General features: G+C 37.9%; 1 protein-coding gene across 1 annotated transcript; it reads left to right on the top strand.

Moving 5' to 3' along the window:
- Positions 1–7,636: 7,636 nt before the first annotated feature.
- LOC123670375 lies at positions 7,637–13,114 on the top strand. The gene is made up of 3 exons (XM_045603872.1): positions 7,637–8,039; positions 8,096–9,085; positions 13,035–13,114. The coding sequence occupies exons 1-3, from the start codon at positions 7,637–7,639 to the stop codon at positions 13,112–13,114; spliced, it is 1,473 nt and encodes a 490-aa protein (XP_045459828.1).
- The last annotated feature ends 7,527 nt before the right edge of the window (positions 13,115–20,641 follow it).

The raw sequence follows: 20,641 nt of genomic DNA, 5'->3' as shown, positions 1-20,641 counted from the left end.
CCGATTCTAAACCATATTTTTAACTACTCTCTTACCACTAGTACCTTTCCGAAAGCCTGGAAACTAGCAAATGTTCCTCTGCCTAAAGTTACCAGTTCTTTTTCTTTAGCTAATTTCCGTCCTATTTTCATATTGCCTCCTCTCTCTAAAGTTTTTGAATGCATTGTTCACATGCAGTTCTCTTTCTTTTTTTACTCTAATGATCTTCTCAATTCATATCAATCTGGCTTTCGTCCAGGCCATAGCACAACTTCGGCTCTTATCGACGTAACTGATGACATTCGCTTAGACATGGAGAATAAATCGCTTACAATCCTTATACTTATTGATTTTAGTAATGCTTTCAATTCTATCGACTTCGACATCCTTCTTGGCGTACTAAAATCTATTAATACTTCTTTATCCATGTTAGCGTAGTTTGAATCTTATCATCGGAATCGTTCACAGCGTTTTGAAGTAAATACATCGTATTTCAACTGGTCCAATCTTACTGTGGAAGTTCCCCAAGGGGGCGTACTTTCCCCTCTTCTTTTTTCTGTTTTTATTGACTCGATCACTAAGGTCATATCTTCCAAATACCACTTATATGCTGACGATCTGCAAATATATTGATTGTAAGTTACACGATGTCGCGTCTGCTATTATCTCCATCAATGATGTTCTAAGGCGTATTACTGAATGGGCTGATAGTTTCGGTCTTACTGTTACCCCGGGAAAAATTAAAGCATTAATCATAGGTAGTAAACGCATTCGCTCTTGACTTGATATAGCTGAACTACCCCCTATTACCATCAACAGCGTTCCTTATACTTTTTCCGACTCGGCTAAGAACTTCTGTGTTGTTTTTGATTCCAATCTTAACTGGAATGCTTATATCAATGAGATAAGTCGTAAGGTATACTTTTCGCTCAATTCTCTAAAAGCACTACAAAATTTTTACCCTTCAAGACTAAAGTTTCTCTCGTGCAAACTCTCATATATCCGATCATTGATTGCGCTGATGTCACTTGCTTAGATGTCACCGAAGAATTACTCAACAGGCTTGAGCGACTACAAAATTTATGCTTGCGTTTCATTTTCGGCTTAAAAAAATATGATCATGTAAGTCACTTTCGTAAGCAGCTTCAATGGCTACCTATCCGCCATCGTAGAAATTTTAGAATACTTTGTTTTCTTTTTAAGAATCTTTTTAATCCTCCTTCGTATCTACGGGACCGCTTTTCATTCTCTCACGATGATGATTTTTCGTGCAGATCTCATAAACGTTCTCTTGTTCCGATGCCCACCCACCGTACCGTTAGACTTTGGAATTCCCTACCATATGAAATTCGCGATTGCAAAACACTATCGCTATTTAAGAAAAGAGTGAGAAAATTCTACCTGAATCAATCCTAGACTAAAATCAATTTAATTAAGAGTCTTTATGCGTATTGGAATATATTATCGTATGTATTATATTATGTATCGTATATGTGTATGCGTGTTTGTATATTGTTGTATATTATATTCAGTGGCGTGCATAAAGTTTTTAGACAGGGTAGGCAGTCAAAAAAAAATTGAACAGCCACACTGCACTTACTTTCTCGCAATTTTTTCCTAATTTATTTTAATTTTGTTGGGAATAAAGGTTTTTAGATAATTTTAAGAACAGACAAGTTAATTATTGGACACGTAAAGTGCATTTATACTAATAATGCAAGCATACAAATACACGTACAGCAACCATCTGATACCTATTAGACTTGGGTAACTCATGAGTGAGTGATACAAATTAAACATCTAACAAATCAGTTACTGGATAGACACAGTGACCTCATAAGGCCGGCACTCTGATTATTTCGTTTGTGTCAAACATAGGATATCATTGCTAACACTATTAATTAGTTACGAAATTGTATTCTTAATGAAAGTACTTATTTATTTATTAATAAATGAAAAATTATAACGTCATTGTTATTCACATACACACACACACACACACACACACACACACACACACAAGCGCGCCCACACACACACACACGCACACACGCGCGCGCGCGCGTACACACACACACACACACACACACGTATATTTATGTATGAATATTTAGCTACTTATTTATTTATTTATTTATTATATATATCATCATCATTCCAGCCTATTGCAGTCCACTGCTGGACATAGGCCTCCACAAGTTCGCGCTAAAAATGCGTGAACGCATGTGTGTTGCCCATAGTCACCACGCTGGGCAGGCGGGTTGGTGACCGCAGGGCTGGTTTTTTCGCGCCTAAGACGCTGCTGCCCGTCTTCGGCCTGTTGTTTTCCAAGCCATTGGTTAGATGGTTATCCCGCCATTGGTCGGCTTCTTAAGTTCCAATGTGGTCGTGGAACCTTGTTATCCCTTAGTCGCCTCTTACGACACCCACGGGAAGAGAGGGAGTAACTATATTCTTTTTGGTGCCGTAGCCACACAGCACACACACATATATATATATGTCGCAGAGTATGAATACGGAACGTCAAGTGTTTGACTTGCGTGTATTCAGATAATGTCAGTTGTCAATTATTAGCTGTTAGAGTAGTGGGGTGATCGACGCGCCACCTAGCACATCTTCCGATAGTCACCTACCCTCATTTATTATATTACTCGAATTGTTCTGACGTGTATAAAACGAACGGTGTCACCTCGGCTAAGGCAGTCTTGGCTCTGGCTTGGCACGATACACTTGTTGTATCCTGCTAGTAGCTTAACCTAGACTCATTAAATAATTAATTTGTGCAATCGAATTAATTATTACCTATTACGATTAATTTGACTAGGCGAGGCGTATAACTCGAGCAGTGAAGGTGAGCGTTGATACGTATCTCAAAGGAGGCCTCCTTAAACCTACACCTAGGTCGCAAGTCCTAGGCACTGCTCTGAGTTACTCCCTTTGCCACACGATGGATTCGGCACCCGCACGGTGAACCGTGAAACCATCGAATACTAAGAAGTTAGTCTTCGCCCCCTTAGCTAATAACTATCCCGCCTTCCGTGCTGCGTTATCTTTCTGTTAAGTGAATCCTGTTTCATGATTAATTGATGATATCATAAATTGTGTTTACTTGTGTCAACATTACCCACTTATGCCCACAGTAGACTGAGTAAGTACTCTGAGACGATGAGAGAGAGAAATATACTTTCAAGTCGAAAAGTATACCTATAGAACCATAATACTTATATATATATATATATATATATATATATATATATATATATATATATATATATATATATATATTGTATGAATTAGCGCTAAGTACTGTTTTTTATTGTATTTAGATTATAATGGAAGAGCGACTCCATCTGGCTCAGGTGCTTTCTGCACCTAATTGAGGGAGTCAATCACAATGTGTAAAATAACTCGATGGTACTGAAATAAATATTTTTTTCATTTTTTTTTCATTTATGTGTTAAATCGATACGCCTGAACAATTTTTATTTATCTGTAAAATCGAACGTGTTGAATTTCGATGCACTATTTACTTTCATCAAACACACGTCTCCGTTACATATTTCACAAGTAAACTTATTCATCACTAATATATTAATATTTTCACTAATAACAAGAACGCACAAACCAAAAAAAAGTGAATTGTCATAATATTACTCTGTGGAACGTTGCGTTTACGCGACCGTGTCAAAAATCATAATTATTAGTACAAACGGTATCGAATTCAAGAGAATTTAATTTGACAGATTATTCTCAGGCAGTGCCTAATTTCATTGTTAAACCGACCAATGTTAAAAACACAATCCTTTGTTCGTATTCCATATGACGCGCGCGACATTATAAAATTGTAGGATTAGATAATGTCTTACTTGTCACTGCTAACATTTGTAAGCGATTTTAGGCAGAAGTTTCATAAAAGGCCCATTGTCGATGCGCACGAAGCGCTGATATCGCATATAATGGCGGGTTTTTTGAAGCGGATTTAAATTGCATTATGATTTATGTCTTTTTCAATAATAATTGTAATGTTCATGTTTTATATATCATTTTCAGTAACATGCCAGGGCAGGCAGTGCCTTTCTGCCTATATGATATGCACGCCACGGATTATATTGTTATTCTCAATATGTTTAGATTGTACACGCTAATTTTGCGACTGTTTTATAATTTTTTTGTGGCAGGACTACTGGAAGAGATTCCATCATGGGATAAGTATTGTCTTTGTACCAGCATTGTTTATAAGAGCTATTTCCTATTGCTATTCTAGTGTAAATAAATTGTTAAATAAATAATAAATAAATATATATACAGCAGTCGACTTACATGTAACACAAGCATTTAGTTGCTTACCTTAGGAATAATATAATATTGTGTACCTACTTTAGTGCTATAAATTTTACCTATAGACAAATATTTTATTTTCGATCTAAATATTGCTTGTAATATTAATATACAAATAATATTTGAAGCTCTACACAATTGTAAAAATGTTTCAACAAAAGAGTCATTCACAATTTTTAAGGAAGGCAGAGTAAAAACTGAAGTGTGGTTCTTAAGCTTAGAAGTCATTCTCTGCGACGGAAGGTAAGGATAATAGGCAACAGTTCCAATTAAGCGACGACGAGGGCGTTTGTTAACATTTAATTAACGTCAGGGAGCTATTGTGTAGCCGTCGGGCGCCAGGGCCGCCGAGCTTCGTCTGTTGCGTCTTGATGAGCCCACAAGTCATAGCGTTTCGAATTACAACTGTACCTCCTCTGAACGTTTCTAAACAATTGCATTGCACGTGATACATTGCTGACACCAATTTAGTCATTATTGTTAAGCCTTTTGTAAAACCAGCAGTAGTAAATAAACAAATTAAATTATGTACATGGCCATTGCCTTTAACTGTAGACGGCAAGATCCGCACTCCTCAGGTGCCGCTTGCTAATGACGCGATGCCTTAGGGCAACTTTGGCGTAGACATAAGGTGCACTCATTGGAACATCTATAAGCATCCTTTTTGTCACGGTATATTTTATTTGCTACAGAATTCTTTAATTAATTAATAAAGCTCCAAAATTTTGCTTATATTTTTTAAAACCTTAAACGGTGGCAAATTGATAAACCTTAATGATTTTGTTGTCATTAAGTGGTTCTAGAATTATGAACAAAGTAAAAATCTTAAGTATTTGATCTTTTTATAAATGTGTAATGTATATAATATCTGGACACGACCGTTCACCTCAGAGACAGCCAAGAGAGAGAGAGAGTGATCCAATCAAGTGTCACTGTCATTGACAGATTATGTCAGTAACGTTCCGTACTACAGTTCAGGATTATATTTGCCTAGGCCAAACCATCCAACTTGGCCGCAACAAGTCCGAGAAGGATCGGAAGGTTGGGCTGGGCGGCATTTGGCGAGCTTCGCCGAGTTTTCACTTCGAAGATATCGCAATGCTTGAAGAAAAAAGTCTTCGAGCCCTGCCCATTGGCGCAGTTTATAGTGACCCTCGACGACCACACGAGTGATGTTGTGGGTTCGATTCCCACCCCGAATCTGGGTGTAATATATATGTATATGTATTTATATTTATTTATATATGTATTATTTATATGTATGTTTATCGAAAAAAATATATGTATATTCCGTTTTTTTTTTGAAGAGTCTTATTTGGTAAACAAACCCCTGTCAATCGAATTTCACGTTTTTTCTGCATTTATCACTCACTTTCACAACATATTAGCTTACGGACACTTGTAAAACTCCATTTACTATTTATTTCACTAAAAACAAATACCAATTTATCATTTTAAACACATAAAAATTATTAAAATACGGATTTCGAGCGTACAGATAATTAATATTTTCGAAAATGACATTTTAATATCTTTTTTTGTGACGCAAATAGGGATGTGGTCATAATATTTTTAGAGGTGAATGAGTATAAGAGAATGATCAGCATAAGAGATAAAATGGACCGTGTTTTTTACTTATATTTTAAATTTTCACGAATCTAAATTTGATAGTAAGTTATAAAACAATGTTACCGTAAAGCGATTTGTTATTATGTTTTAGATATTGTTTTCTTTTTTATTTATGTTGATCGTAAAAAAATGCTGACAAAATATTATAAATGTCAATCTTTTATAGTAAAGTGTTTATTCTAAAGGATTTTATTTTATATTATGAATATACCTGAATATCAATTTCACTCTGAAATTTTTTAACGCTATCCCGTATAATATAAAAGCACATCGCATTGGCATAAATGTTTATTGTAGTTTACAGGAAAATTTTTTGGGACTTTAGTATGAGACTTAGGATTACCCAATGAGAGCTACGTGAGCAACAGTGTTATCAATCCTTTTGTTTACATGTTATAGAGTGTGCCGCCGGCGCAAGGCTTTATATTTATAGTGAATACAAAATATAATGTGATAATAATACTGATAGGGTCGACTTTTTTTTCTAGACACAGGTGGCCCCTATTTTGTTGTAAATTTTATTTTTGACGTCTTTTTTACCGACCATTTTACATAAACGGTGCTGTGTGGCTACGGCACTAAAGAATTTAGCCACCCCCTCTCTTCCCGTGGGTGTCGTAAGAGGCGACTAAGGGATAACCAGGTTCTACAACCACCTTGGAACTTAAGAAGCCGACCGATGGCGGGATAACCATCCAACTGCTAGCTTTGAAATACACAGGCCGAAGATGGGCAGCAGCGTCTTCGGTGCGACAAAGCCAGTACTGCGGTCACCAACCCGCCTGCCCAGCGTGGTGACTATGGGCAAAACACATGAGTTCACGTTATTTTTGGCGTAAACTTGTGGAGGACTATGTCCAGCAGTGGACTGTATAGGCTGTAATGATTACATAAACGAAATATAAATTTGTTGCCTTTTATGCTCGATGCTCGATTAATATTTTTTTTTTTTCGTAATTCTGTACCTCTACTAATTCTTAGAAAAAATATTCTATATATTATTAGATTTTGAAACAATTTTAGCAATATGTTAGCGTTAAATATTTGAACATAAAATGAATTTTACTTTCGTCTATGGCTTATTAATATTGTTCATTCATTTGCTCTTTATGTCACTTATTATGCTCCCCGTGTAGGGACGGGCAGTAGAATACAATTTCCTACGGCCCGGCAAGAAGGCCTATCGTAAGAGCCGACAAAATTCTTGAGGTGGAAGGCTTCGGCCGTGGCTTAATTACCACCCTCTGGGTAAAGTCGCGCCGCCAAACGGCAATTACCGTGTTCCGGGGCGGGTCCCAGAGCAGCCATTTGGGGGATGTGTCTGGGTAGTTGTGGCACTCTATGTGACCGATTCTGTCTGCTCATCACTGCCGCATCGGGTGCCTGGCTTCGGAGGGTAGCGGGATCCGAGGCACGGTGCCGCCGCTGGCCGACCGTAGGAAGTTGGGGGCCCAAGCAGCAGGAAAGCCACCTGTGAAAGGCTGCCCCGCCACCTGACGAAAAATCCCAGAATGTTCTACCTTGCCGGTTGGCGACCGGAAGGGAGGACCAGGTAGCCATTCTGGGGGGGCTCGGGCGTCCCCGCAGTCTCCGCGTCAGGCTCCCTACGTGCGGCGGTGTAGAGTCTGACACCTGGTAGGTAGGATGCCGCCTCGTCCAGTTCGCATTCCCCTGCACCTATTCACTCCCCATGAAAGCACACAAGAATAAAAAAAGGTATACACAGCGGCTGCACGTCCTCCCACTGAAAGTGCACCTCTCTAACATCCGAGGTCTGCACTCCAATCTCGAATCTGTCCACCACCACCTAGAAACAGAAAAACCGCAGCTGCTGTTCCTCACTGAGACGCAGATCAGATGTCCGGCTGACACGGCGTACCTCAGCTACCCCGGGTATTCTCTGGAGCACAGGTTCATACCTCGTGCCGGAGTCTGTGTGTACGTCCGTGATGACATTTGCATCAAGCGTCTTAAGCACCTTGAGACATCCAATTACTCCATCCTATGGGTTCTGGTGGACACAGGACAGGAGAAAATCCTGTATGCCTGTGTCTACCGTTCGCACAGTGGAGACGTGGAGACAACTCAGTTATGTGACCATCTTACCCTAACGGCGGATAAGGCTCGAGAGCGTTACCCTTCGGCACAGTTAGTCATCCTGGGGGATTCAACGCCCACCACCAGGAGTGGCTGTACCCATACCAGGTGACCGACCATGCTGGGAGAGAAGTGCGTAAACTAGCCTTGACGCTGGACCTCACCCAGCTTGTAAATTGTGCTACCAGGGTACCAGACGTAGACTCTCATACCGCCAACTGCTTAGACCTATTTTTAACAACTGATCCAGACAGGTACTCAACAACAGTTTCTGCACCACTGGGTACTTCTGACCACTGTCTGGTAAAATCAATATCCGTCTGTTCCCCACCCGAAGAATCCCCATGTGGCCCAAGACGGGTGTGGCGATATAAGGCAGCGGATTGGGATGAGATGCGTCACTTTTTCTCGTCCTATCCTTGGCGAGAGGTATGCTTTTCTTCTGATGATCCGTCGAGCTGCGCTGAAGCCATTACCGCGCTTATACGCCAGGGTATGGAATATTTTATACCATACTCTGACGTAGCGACGAATGGAGAAGCTCGCCCATGGTTTGATGCGGAATGCTATCGTGCAGAAGCCAAAAAGCGGTCGGCATACACTGCATGGGCTGAAGCTCGAGCGCGCAAGTCTCCAAATTCTCGGAATTTGAAGAAAGCTTTTAACCAAGCCGCCAAGGCATGTAAAAGGACGTTACGCAGGACTAGATTCAACCATATCAGCCGCATTGGGGCCAAACTAGCTTCTTACCCTTCTGGGAGCAAAGCGTTTTGGTCTCTGGCAAAAGCCGTTGAATCTAACTTTTGTCGGCCGTCACTTCCACCATTGCTGAGGACTGATGGATCACTGGCCCACTCTGCGAAAGAGAAAGCGGATTTGTTTGCATCTCTTTTTGCTGAGAACTCGCGTCTGGATGTTGCAGGAAAAGCTCCACCAATCTCAACTCGTGCTGACTGCATTATGGCAGAAGTACGCATACGCCAAAAAGAGATCCTTAAAATCCTGCAAACTCTAGACGTGAACAAGGCCAGCGGACCGGATGGTATACCAGTGATAGTCCTGCGTACCTGTGCCCCTGAGTTGTCTCCACCTCTTACACGCCTGTACCGCCTGTCACTTAAGACTAGCAAAGTGCCGAAGTCTTGGAAGCTTGCCAACGTGCAGCCTGTGCCCAAAAAAGGTAGTCGTGCAGACCCTGTCAATTACCGTCCCATCTCGGTCACATCCATACTCTGTAAGACTATGGAACGTGAACTTAACAACAAACTCTTGGCCCACTTGGAAGGTAACGATCTCCTCAGCGACCGGCAGTACGGTTTCCGCCAGCACCGTTCGACTGGGGACCTTCTAGTGTATGCCACACATATTTGGAGTGAGGCCATTGACAAACACGGCGAAGCACTTGCCGTGTCTCTCGATATCTCGAAGGCCTTTGACAGGGTTTGGCACGCGAGCCTTATAAGCAAGCTTCCTTCATATGGTATTCCACCTGGCCTTTGCACTTAGATTTCTGACTTCCTGAGCGAACGTTCAATACAAGTTGTCCTTGACGGGTACTCGTCGGAACAAATGGCTATCGACGCTGGTGTTCCTCAGGGATCAGTCTTGTCCGCTACCCTCTTCTTGCTGCATATTAACGATCTGCTCGTCCCCGGTACCTTTGGGTACGCTGACGACTGCACAGTGACGGACAGATACTTTTCGAGTGCAAGGGCTAGTAAGGATGTTATCCAGTCTTGTCGAGAGGATATGGTCAGCCGCTTGAACGTCGCCCTCCAGGCAGTCTCCGAATGGGGCGATGCCAATCTGGTCACGTCCAACGCTACAAAAACACAGGCGTGTGTGTTCTCCTCTAAACGGAGCCCTTTACACCTGGCTCCGACTTTCCGGGATGTTTCTGTGGAAATTACCGACTCCCTACAGCTCCTCAGTGTAGAGCTATCGTCCAATCTGAACTTTGGGCAACACATCGAGTCCAAAGCAAAAACTGCAGCAAAAAAACTAGGTATTCTCTCTAAGGTCAGGCGATACTTCACTCCAGAACAGCTGCTCCAACTATACCAAGCACAAGTTCGGTCTTGTATGGAGTATTGCTGCCATCTTTGGGATGGATCCGCCAAATACCAACTGGCAACTTTGGACTCGGTGGAAAAACGAGCTAAGAGACTCATAGGTGACCCTACTCTGACAGACACCAAGTTGCAGAGTCTCGATCATCGGCGTAGGGTAGCTCGTCTGTCGGTGTTCTACAAAATATATTTCGGTGAGTGTGCGAAGGAATTACACGATCTAATTCCCCCAACAACCTTCCGCCATCGGGACACTAGGCGCGGTCGATCGTTCCATCCTTATGTCATCGATATGCCACCTACGCGGACAAAACGCTTTGGCTCTACTTTCCTGATGCGCACAGCTAAGGAATGGAACTCGTTGCCCGCGTCTGTGTTTCCCGAACGATACAATCTGGGTGCCTTCAAGGCCAGAGTGAATAGGCTGTTATTAGGCAGGCATGCTCCACCTTCGACCGCATCGTCACTTAACATCAGGTGAGATTGTGGTCAAATGCCTGCCTATTTGTCGTAAAAAAAAAAAAAAAAAAAAATTACTCTATTGTCTGTGATCGGAAATACGCCATATTTGTTTACTATTTAGGACTCTTCCAAAAAATAGAATATAGCTATACCAGTCAGCACCTATAACACAAGCATTAAGTTGCTTACTTTAGGACAGACACTATGTGTGTATGTTGAAAATATTTATTATATTTATTATTGCTTATATCCGCCAACCCACAGTGGAGTAGCGTGGTGGATTAATAAATAATAAATAAATATCTTGAACATACAAGCTTAAAACATTAAGCTTTAATCCTTCTCCTAGATGGAAAAAGAGGTCTATACCCAGGATATTACCCGAGTAGAAATTTATTCGTCTTCCTTAGAAGGACCGGACCAGGCATGCCTGATCAGGACTAGATAAGGTATGTAACGCAGATGATGATTGGACCTGATCAGGATGAGATGAGATTTTCTAATAGGGGTCCAGATCAGGAAATCTCATCTCATCCTGATCAGCCGGTTCGGTCCGGTCCTTTTAATAATTGTGTTTGCTCGCAAACGAAAAAAAAACCGACTCCAATTACATCGACGAGTAATACAACGTAGATCGACGAAAAAATACTCAAGTAACTACGCGTTATCAAAGATTACTCAAAAGGTAGTTATCAGATCTCAATAAAATTTATATGTGACCACATGACAAACATCAGCTTTCGATTAAATTAAAAATTATTAAAATCGGTACACCCAGTAAAAAGTTATTGCGGATTTTTAAGAGTTTCCCTCGATTTCTCTGGGATTCCATTATCAGATCCTGGTTTCCTTATCATGGAACTAAACTAGGGATATTTCCTTTCCAACAAAAAAAGAATTATAAAAATCGGTACACCCAGTAAAAAGTTATTGAGGATTTTCAAAAGTTTCCCTCGAGATCTCTAGAATCCCATCATCAGATCCTGGTTTCCTTATCATGGTACCAAATTAGGGATATCTCCTTTCCGACAAAAAAATAATTATCAAAATCAGTACATCCAGTAGAAAGTTATGCGGTATAATACAACGTAGGTCGACGAAAAAAGCGTCAAGTAAAAACGCATTATTAGATATAACTCGAAAAGTAGTTGTTAGATCTCAAATAAATTTAAATGGGACCAATTGACACACACCACCTTTCGATTAAAAAAAAAATTGTCGAAATCAGTCCACCCGGTCAAAAGTTCTGATGTAACATACATAAAAAAAAAAAAAATCAGTCGAATTGAGAACCTCCTCCTTTTTTGGAAGTCGGTTAAAAAACACGAATGTATATTCTTGAAAAAATTGTTTAACAAAGAAAAGCGAATTGATATTATAAATATTTTACTTAACATAATTATTATGATATTTATTTCCGTTTTTTTTCCAATGTATTATTTATTTATTACTTTAAATATTAGTTATTTTTATTTATTTTTATGTTATTAATTAATTATTATTATTAATTAAATTTTATTTATTAACTTATAATAATTAACTACTAATAAACTATTTTCTTTCCTTCCTTACTTCAACCGCTCCTCTGTGTAGAAATGGACTCCCTGCTAGACTGTCCTGATAACTGTATATCTATAATATAAAAATGAGTCGCTGAATGTGTTGCTAAGCGCAAAACTCGAGAACGGTTGGACCGATTTCGCTAATTCTTTTTTTAAAATATTCCTTGAAGTACGATGATGGTTCTTACGGAGAGAAAAATTCAAAAAAAAAATATTGAAATTTCCTGAAAAAGTCTAAAAACAACACTTTTCTATACTCCCATACAAAAGATTTGTGATAATACTTAAAAGTCACTGTTAGGCGATACGAAGTTCGCCGGGTCAGCTAGTATAATATAATATAATAATATATATAATATATACTAAGTGCGCTTAAAAACATTAATAGCGCGATTCAGGCTCAGTTCGCGTAATTTCTTTCAGGCTATCCTGATCTGGACCGGACCGGGTCCTGATCCAGTATGCCTTACCATACTTGATTATATTTTACATCAGGCTTTCCTGATCTGGACCGGACCGGGTCCTGATCCAGTATGCCTTACCATACTTGATTATATTTTACATCAGGCTTTCCTGATCTGGACCGGACCGGGTCCTGATCCAGTATACCTTACCATACTTGATTATATTTTACATCAGGTTATCCTTGTCTGGACCAGACCTGGTCCTGATAAAGCTTGCCGGATTCGGCATACATAATTGTATCCTGATTCGGTCCAGATACATGATCTGGTTGAGCCTGACCTTTTTTCTAGTCGGGTTACAGGCTGAATGCGTGAATGCCTTACAACTACATTGTAAGTTAATACTTTTAAACATTGTTAATTTTGCAATAAAAAAAAATCATTTAGGGGATAAACGTTAAACGTAATGGTACACTTTTTCAATCTGTCCAAAGAAATATTTCCAAATGTAATAAGGATTTTTCTGTGCGGCGTTGAAGGTATGAGATTTGATTTATCGCAGCGGGCCGAGTAAGGCGCGCTGACCGCCCGGCCGCTCGGCTGCCCGCCGGACGCGTTATTAAACTTTTCCCCATATTAAACATTCCGGAGACGAATACATTTTATTGTTGCCTCGGACCGACGTCAGAGGCCCCTACAAAGCGAAACTCAAAGACGGCAATTGCGAAATAAATTGAAAGCAATTTGATATTGCGTTGTAAGTAATAGCCGACAGAACCCCGCAACCCTATAGGAGACGAAAGATTTAGAAAAGTTTTTGCGGTCCACTTGAATCTGCCTTTTTGATAAACTTGGTATACTTTTAATGCAACTTATTACAACTTACATCTAGAGTACCTACTTAATAATTAAAAAAAAATGACATTCCTAATTTATCTCTACTAGCCACATTTAAAATCCTGTAGATTTACGTTTTATTTCAGAATATTAAAAATGCACAAACAAATAAATAAACAATGACTATACAATAAAATACGAAAATAAGGAAAAACAACAATTGCATCAATTTATGTTAGGGGCAAAAGAATAATCTCTGTTCTATTTCCGATAATTATAACCTCGGAAATGAGATATCGGATTAGACTGGTTAATTAATGAAGTAGATGCTGAGATAGACAAGAAAAAAACAAAAATATAATACCTTTATAATATTTCGGGTCATAGTTGTCACAATAATTTATGTAATTACATTAGGTATTTGATATACTTTTATTAAAAATTCAAGAAAAGGTAATATTTAACGCTGTTCAGAAACAAATGGTTTTTTTTTTAATCCATAGTAAATTATAGAAACGTTTAATATTAAGATCACTATCTCAGTTATAATCTATTTCTTATAAATCAAAATGAATGTTGCTCAGCGCATAACTCGAGAATGGCTCGATGATTTCGGCTAATTTTTTTGTTAAAGCCCACGAAAGATTTTAGTACTAAGAAAAAATTAAAAAAAAACTTGAAAAATAAATAAATTTTTAGTATTAACTTTTGACAGAACGAAGTCTGTCCAGGCAGTTAGTTTATTATACTCGTAGTTATGACTGACTGACGACAATTTGGCACATCGCTGTCCGTTCATATATCGTTATTGTACCGTTGTTGTTCTAGCGATCAAAGGTTCGGTGATCGCTCTTGACAAATGTGGGTTATGGCAATAAAGATGTTCGTCACGATATAGGCGTTTATGCCTCTGGTATGTAGGTATATTTCTGGATTCCAGTCAGAAAATTTTATCCTAGTGGGGGTCGTCGAATGATTATTTAGTACTAGCAAAAAGCGCAGCTTTACAAGGGCTTACGAAATTTATTAATCTAGTTACAATTTTTAAACTTTTTTTAGGTATTTTAGATTAATAGATAGGACTTTGTCAATAAAAAGCATTTTACACAAGATATTATGTTCGAATATTTCTACTTTCTGAAAGTATACCATTTTTCGAACACATACATCTATATAATATATAGGTACATATTATACACCAATTAGTATATGAATTTTTAGCTCTACTTAATCTTTCATCGGCAAATCTTTTTATGTTTTTACTTTTGAATATGCGACACATGATAAACCCATACAAGTTACTTTTTTTTTACCAATATCCACAAAAGTTTTTTCTTAGATTAAGCCAGGATTGTAATTGCGAAAAATATATTCCCATTTTTTTTAATTTAGTTAAAGGTAGTAGTGAAATTCAGCAGCTATTGTCATACGTTACATCAGAAATTAGAGAAATATAATTTTCCTTAAAAATGACATCTTCTACAGAACAAAGCTGTCAAAGCACCATTGACCAAGCTATTTTTTACCCACAAATTTTAACCCAACATAACTTTTGATACGATCGACAAAAATAATAGAATGTTCCAGTTCCGCACGTGCCAACACGTTAATACTTGCTGGTTTTGCTTTAAAGAAATTAAGATTTGTTGGAATATAAGCATCTGGTAAGATGTTTGAAGCAATTTTTTTAACTTTTATCTATAACGTCTTTATCGCATCCTTAGCAAAATTATGTTTGTAATGTGTTAATATGTGAATACTCTGTGTCATTAATTATCTTCAAGTCTACTTTTACCATTACCAATTCGATCATGAATATTTTAGAAAACTTGTTGGCAGTGGCGTAGCTATCATAGGGCCAGGTGGTGCAGTGCACCAGGGCCCCGGAGCTCAGGAGGCCCTCTAACCTCAGCTTTGAAAAAAAAAAATAATAAAATAAAATAAATTAAAAAAAAAAGGCCAATACAAGTTCAAACAACGCGGAAAGAGGGGAGGAGGGCCCGATTCTTTCCCTATGCACCAGGGCCCTTGTCCCCCTAGCTACGCCACTGCTTGTTGGTTTTATTTTGTTACAATGATGACAATAGAAAGAAACATTTTTGAATAACATTTATAAATAACAGTTTCCCGTTAGTCGTTGTCCTTTCAAAATAGCCTATCATTTTTAGATGGCAACTGAATCCCCTATTAAAATACACAAATATGCCAAGCTCGTACCAGACATCCCGGTTTTCCGCAATTATCATTCAGCCTACACTGGCGCTCGCTCTGGAGACGAAGAATCGTACTCGATTGCCCCATGCACACTCCGAGGAAGTCTCGAACTGCATCGTCAATTTTGTACAGCTCGAAGACCCTTAGGAGCCATGAATGAGGTACCGCATCGAAAGCCTTTTTGTAGTTAATCCAGGCGGCCCAAAAGTTCCGGTGGTTGTGTCTGACAAGCTGGCCCACCACAGAGTCAATGAGAGCTCCATCGTACCGCGACCGCCTCCATGACATCAACTGCAGACAAAATATTAAACTCACTAATATCTTACAGCTCAAAACGGACGTCAGTGTCTTGTAGATGGAGGTCAGATACGTTATGGGGCGGTAGTTGATAGGATCAGCGGTGTTGGTAGACTTAAGAACTAAGTGAATGATACCGGTAGTAAAAAGGTTCGGGAGTGTCTTCCAATCTATTTTCTCTTGGTATTGTCGAGCCAAGGCCGCATGGCAGACCGAAAGCCCTATCAGCCAGTAGTAATGCAGACCGTCGCGCCCCGGACTTTTCCAGTTCGCTGAACCCGCTGAACTGTACCAGTGACGTCCTCCGTAGTGATGGTGATCGGGTTTATCGGTTCGATTTTAGCACATATGATCTGAACTGCCGCAATCCAAGTGCCCTCCTCAGGCTCCACCTCCCTTGACCATATATTGCACTAGAAGGCGACGAGGTCAACCTTACTCGGTTTTAGGGAAGCAGAGCATGGTGTTGGGTTCTCCGGCTTTCTATGGATATACTCTCAATGTATGTATTTATTTATGTATGTATGTATTTTATGTATGTATCTATTTTACATATGTATGTGCTTACATGTTCATGTAAGTGTGTTAGTAGTCAAGTATACGTTTATTTTATATTATTAACTAGCTGACTCGGCAAACGTTGTCTTGCCGCTAAACGCTATTTAGAAATAGGGGTTGGTGGTAGAAGGGTGAAAATTTATGGCTGTATGTATTTTTCTACGCCAAATCATAATAAAATAAAAAATAAATAATTTATCTAAAAATTTAAAAAAAATTTGAGGTGGATTACCCTTAACATTCAGGGGGATGAAAAATAGATGTTGTTCGACTCTCAGACCTATCCAATATGCACACAAAATTGCATGAGAATCGGTCAAGCCGTTTCGGAGGAGTTTAACTACAAACACCGCGACACAAGAATTTTATATATTAGATAATCATTATAATTAATCACTCTTGCACTTCTCTGCCCCGCGATAACAGCAATTCTCATCACCATGGGTAGACTGGTAGAGATCTCTTCTAGAGATAAGTTCGCCCTTGCCAACTTTCTTTGTAAATATAATTTTTACCTGTTTCTTTTTTTTAAGTGCAATAAAGAATTATATAGAGCCTTTTCTTATCACTCACGAAGAGGCGATTTTGTCGGAAGCGTTGAACTCTCTCAAAGTTCTTGCAAAGGCACTTCCCAATGCCATAGCCTGGACGCCTAGATCATTTAACGCCATTCTAACGGAGCTAACAGTCCTTGGTCTTGTGTTTGCTTTAGTAAGTTTTTTTTATTACTATGCACATTGTTTTTTTGAAAATGCAACAAAGCAAATGCTAGCGTTAAAACATATTAAGACAATTGATGTTCAATTCACAAATATATTAGCTAGCTACTCATAAATATATTAGCAGAAATAGTTTCTTCATTCTTGTAAATTATTGAGTTGGACTCACGAGCTAAGTGATTGGATTGGAGTATTATCTTGTATCTGCTGATTTCTAATAGATTCCGTCTCCTTTGAATTACTTAAACCAATGAATGTAAATGGTTCTTACTTATCGGCAAATATCAGCATATTTAGAAATATTTATGGTACGAATTTGTTAGGAGTTTTCGTAAATGTTCTCTGATTCTCTTTAGATGCTGGTATTAAAGGAATGTTATTAAAATAATTACATCTTAAATTGCTCCATAGTAAACTTTGTAATGTTCATCATTTTTAAGTACATATATTTTTAAGTACATATACATTTTTAAACTTTGTTCTCATCTTTCGCAATAGCTCCTTTCCATAACAGATGTGTCGTAGTAATAAATATATTAAACCGTTTCACCAAAATACGTACGTACGGTAGGTGTTTATTAAATTAAAATTTATCTAAAAATAATTGACTAAAAATATATCAGCATAAGAGTTAACAGCATAATACGTAGATACATAAAGAATTCTATATAATATATAATGAAAATTTAAGTTATGCGCTTAAAAGTATTAATACAATCGTAACAATATTGTCAGAACCGAGAGAGTTACGAGGTAGACTTATGGCTTCCATTCCGTGGAAGAGAGATAATGCTTGCAGGCAATCACATAAGTGGATCAAATAGCTGTAGTCCATTTGGATAATGAACTAGCGACTGAAGCCTCACTGAGTTCTTTTATTGTATAGTCGTTACTATATATGGTCTGTATTTAACTCAACGTTTGTAAAGAAATGAATCTCCACAACATGCTTACTTTAGGCTTACTTGCTATTTGCAATTACCTAATATCTTTCGAGCTTGTATTTATTTTTATTCGCCTCAAACATATACAGAATTTATTGCATAATATTTAGGTTTATATTGTAAAAAATAAGTTAAAATAGTATATATTGATTTACACTTACGCGGACATGATTTGTACAATAACTATTTGTGAATGTTTAGTTCTTAAGTTGTGAATTGTAAAAATGTATAATGTTTAATAATATGTACTAACTATATTTAATAAAACAGACTTTTAATTAAAAAAAAATTATATCTTAAGATAATAATCTGTATGGTGGTTGAAATTTTTGATGACGAATTCAAACTATACACATTCCATATACCTAGTTTTGTATGTTAAACTTACGCAAACGGTGTGTTTTATGAATCGTCGTTTTCGAAATTTAATGTAGAGCACTAAGTTTTTATTACATAACCGGTATCAGATATATTCTCATTGTAAAAGGATTAAATAAAATGGAAGCGCGATAAATAAAAACAAACTAAGGATTCCGGACGAGGCGACGGGTGAGTCAAATCTGATTTCTATTTACTTGTGGTCCTAGTGTACGGGAGTAGTATCTGATCAATCCATTATCGGGCCCGTACTCTGTCCATGAGCTGTTAGGCTCGCAACTTGGCGACACACATTTTCCATTTCCCCCCTCTTGTCCTTACACCGGCCCAGTTTCGCCTCTTCCATAATTCAATCCATACCGAATCCATTGTGTTACGCTTCTACGGCTGAAGCGACAATTTTAAAAACGTAAAAAGCGCTTTTATTAATTAGTATCGTTTACATGAAATTAATTTATTTGTATAAAATGTAATCTAAATTAAAATGTAATCCATACATCTATACAAATAAATAAAATTGGAGTGTCTGTTTGTATTATTAAAATAACCGCTTTTTATTAAATGCACATGGCTGTGTACACGGTACATAATATATATACCGAAATAACATTTTTTAAAATTTTTGTCTGTCTGTCTATCTGTTTGTTCCGACTAATCTCTGAAATGGCTCAACCGATTTTGACGGGACTTTTACTGGCAGATAGCCGATATAGTAAAGAGTAACTAAGGCTACCTTAATTTTAGAAATTTATTTATTTTATAACTCTGCGAACTGAACAATAACTTTTTTGTTAACTTCCACGCGGATGAAGTCGCGGGCACAGCTAGTATTGCATATAATTATAAAAATTGTCTCTGTAATAACAACACAATAATATATTTATAGGGTTAATTAAGAATGCTTATTTTAATTAACAACTAAAAGAAAGTAACAACGTGTACATATGTCTCACCAAATTACATAATATACACCATTAATCGACCTCAGAATGAAATTGCTTCTTACGAATTTTATATTTTAAATTCCACATCGTCGGTGGTAAATTTATTAAAAACATTACCTACGTTGTTTAGAGGTAAATATAAATATGAACTTGTGCAATAGCACTTCCTCTATCTAGTCTATTTGGGCGAGATCCATTACTTCAGAGTGGCGGCAAGAAGCAATCTCATTGAATGACCGGCCACCCCGCACCGCGCGCCCTCCCGATCCATGCCAATCGGTAAATATGCGTGTTAAATATGTATGTGCTGTTAGATGCTCGTAAGTGTATTAAATTTTGCTTGCTCTTTCATTCTGTCAAGTAGCTTATAAATATAAAACAGTAAATATACAACCGTTCCATATATTGATGGCGATGAGTATGATTTATTAGGTACATCTTTACCTTTAAAAATATTTACTACTAAGCGTAATTTAAGTCAATATTAAGTAAGTAATTCAATAAATATTCTTATATCGTTGAAACAAAAATAGGTACCTAACAACGCTAAACAAATCTTCAATTCAAGTCTCTACGTTATTAGTCATAATTTTACGAACCAAGTAAGGAATCCTTTTGTACTACCATATCGACTTATAAGTTTGTTGTCTGCATGAGATTTAATAACTTATATCTGACAGCGAAAACTTGGAATGCACTTCGCACGAAGTGACTAGACTTTTCCATTAGAGGCAATTATCAGGCACAACAGAGGATCCTGTGCTTTCAGTCGAACAAACCCGCAAACCCCATCTTGGGGACGAACCTGTTAGAGATAATGTCATAAAGTCGCCGGAGCAGAGAGCCGGACTAACATCTTTGCTGTTGCGATGGCCTCACCTCGGGATAATGGACGCTCCGCACCCCCCTGCGTCTCCCTTCGCTGTGAATTTACTTAAAACTCAATATAAATAACGTTAAATCAAAATGTTACCACATTTTAATTTCTTGAAATGATTTGTATGACTTTCTAAATAGGACATTATTAATTTAATTATAATTTGAAGTAATATCATTCTTATTTAATTATTTAAACGAAATAAAAGTACACCTTGTTTTCTAAAAACAAATAATATCGTCTTAAAGCTAGTTTAAATTTGAAGTATAAAAAAATTAAATAATTGTTTTAAAAATCACTTAAAAAATGACTTTTTTGTTTTTTAAAAGGACA

The sequence above is a fragment of the Melitaea cinxia genome, chromosome 4 (assembly GCF_905220565.1).
Source record: "Melitaea cinxia chromosome 4, ilMelCinx1.1, whole genome shotgun sequence".
NCBI lineage: Eukaryota > Metazoa > Arthropoda > Insecta > Lepidoptera > Nymphalidae > Melitaea > Melitaea cinxia.
The sequence above is the reverse complement of the archived record's forward strand: the minus strand, read 5'-3'. Positions and strand labels throughout refer to the sequence as shown.

Coding starts and splice junctions, on each gene's coding strand:
- LOC123670375 (XM_045603872.1), top strand. CDS start 7,637: ATGAAAGCACACAAGAATAAAAAAAGGTATACACAGCGGCTGCACGTC. Junction 8,040..8,095: donor CGTGGAGACAACTCAGTTAT/GTGACCATCTTA, acceptor CCTTCGGCACAG/TTAGTCATCCTGGGGGATTC. Junction 9,086..13,034: donor CAAGGCCAGCGGACCGGATG/GTATACCAGTGA, acceptor ATCTGTCCAAAG/AAATATTTCCAAATGTAATA.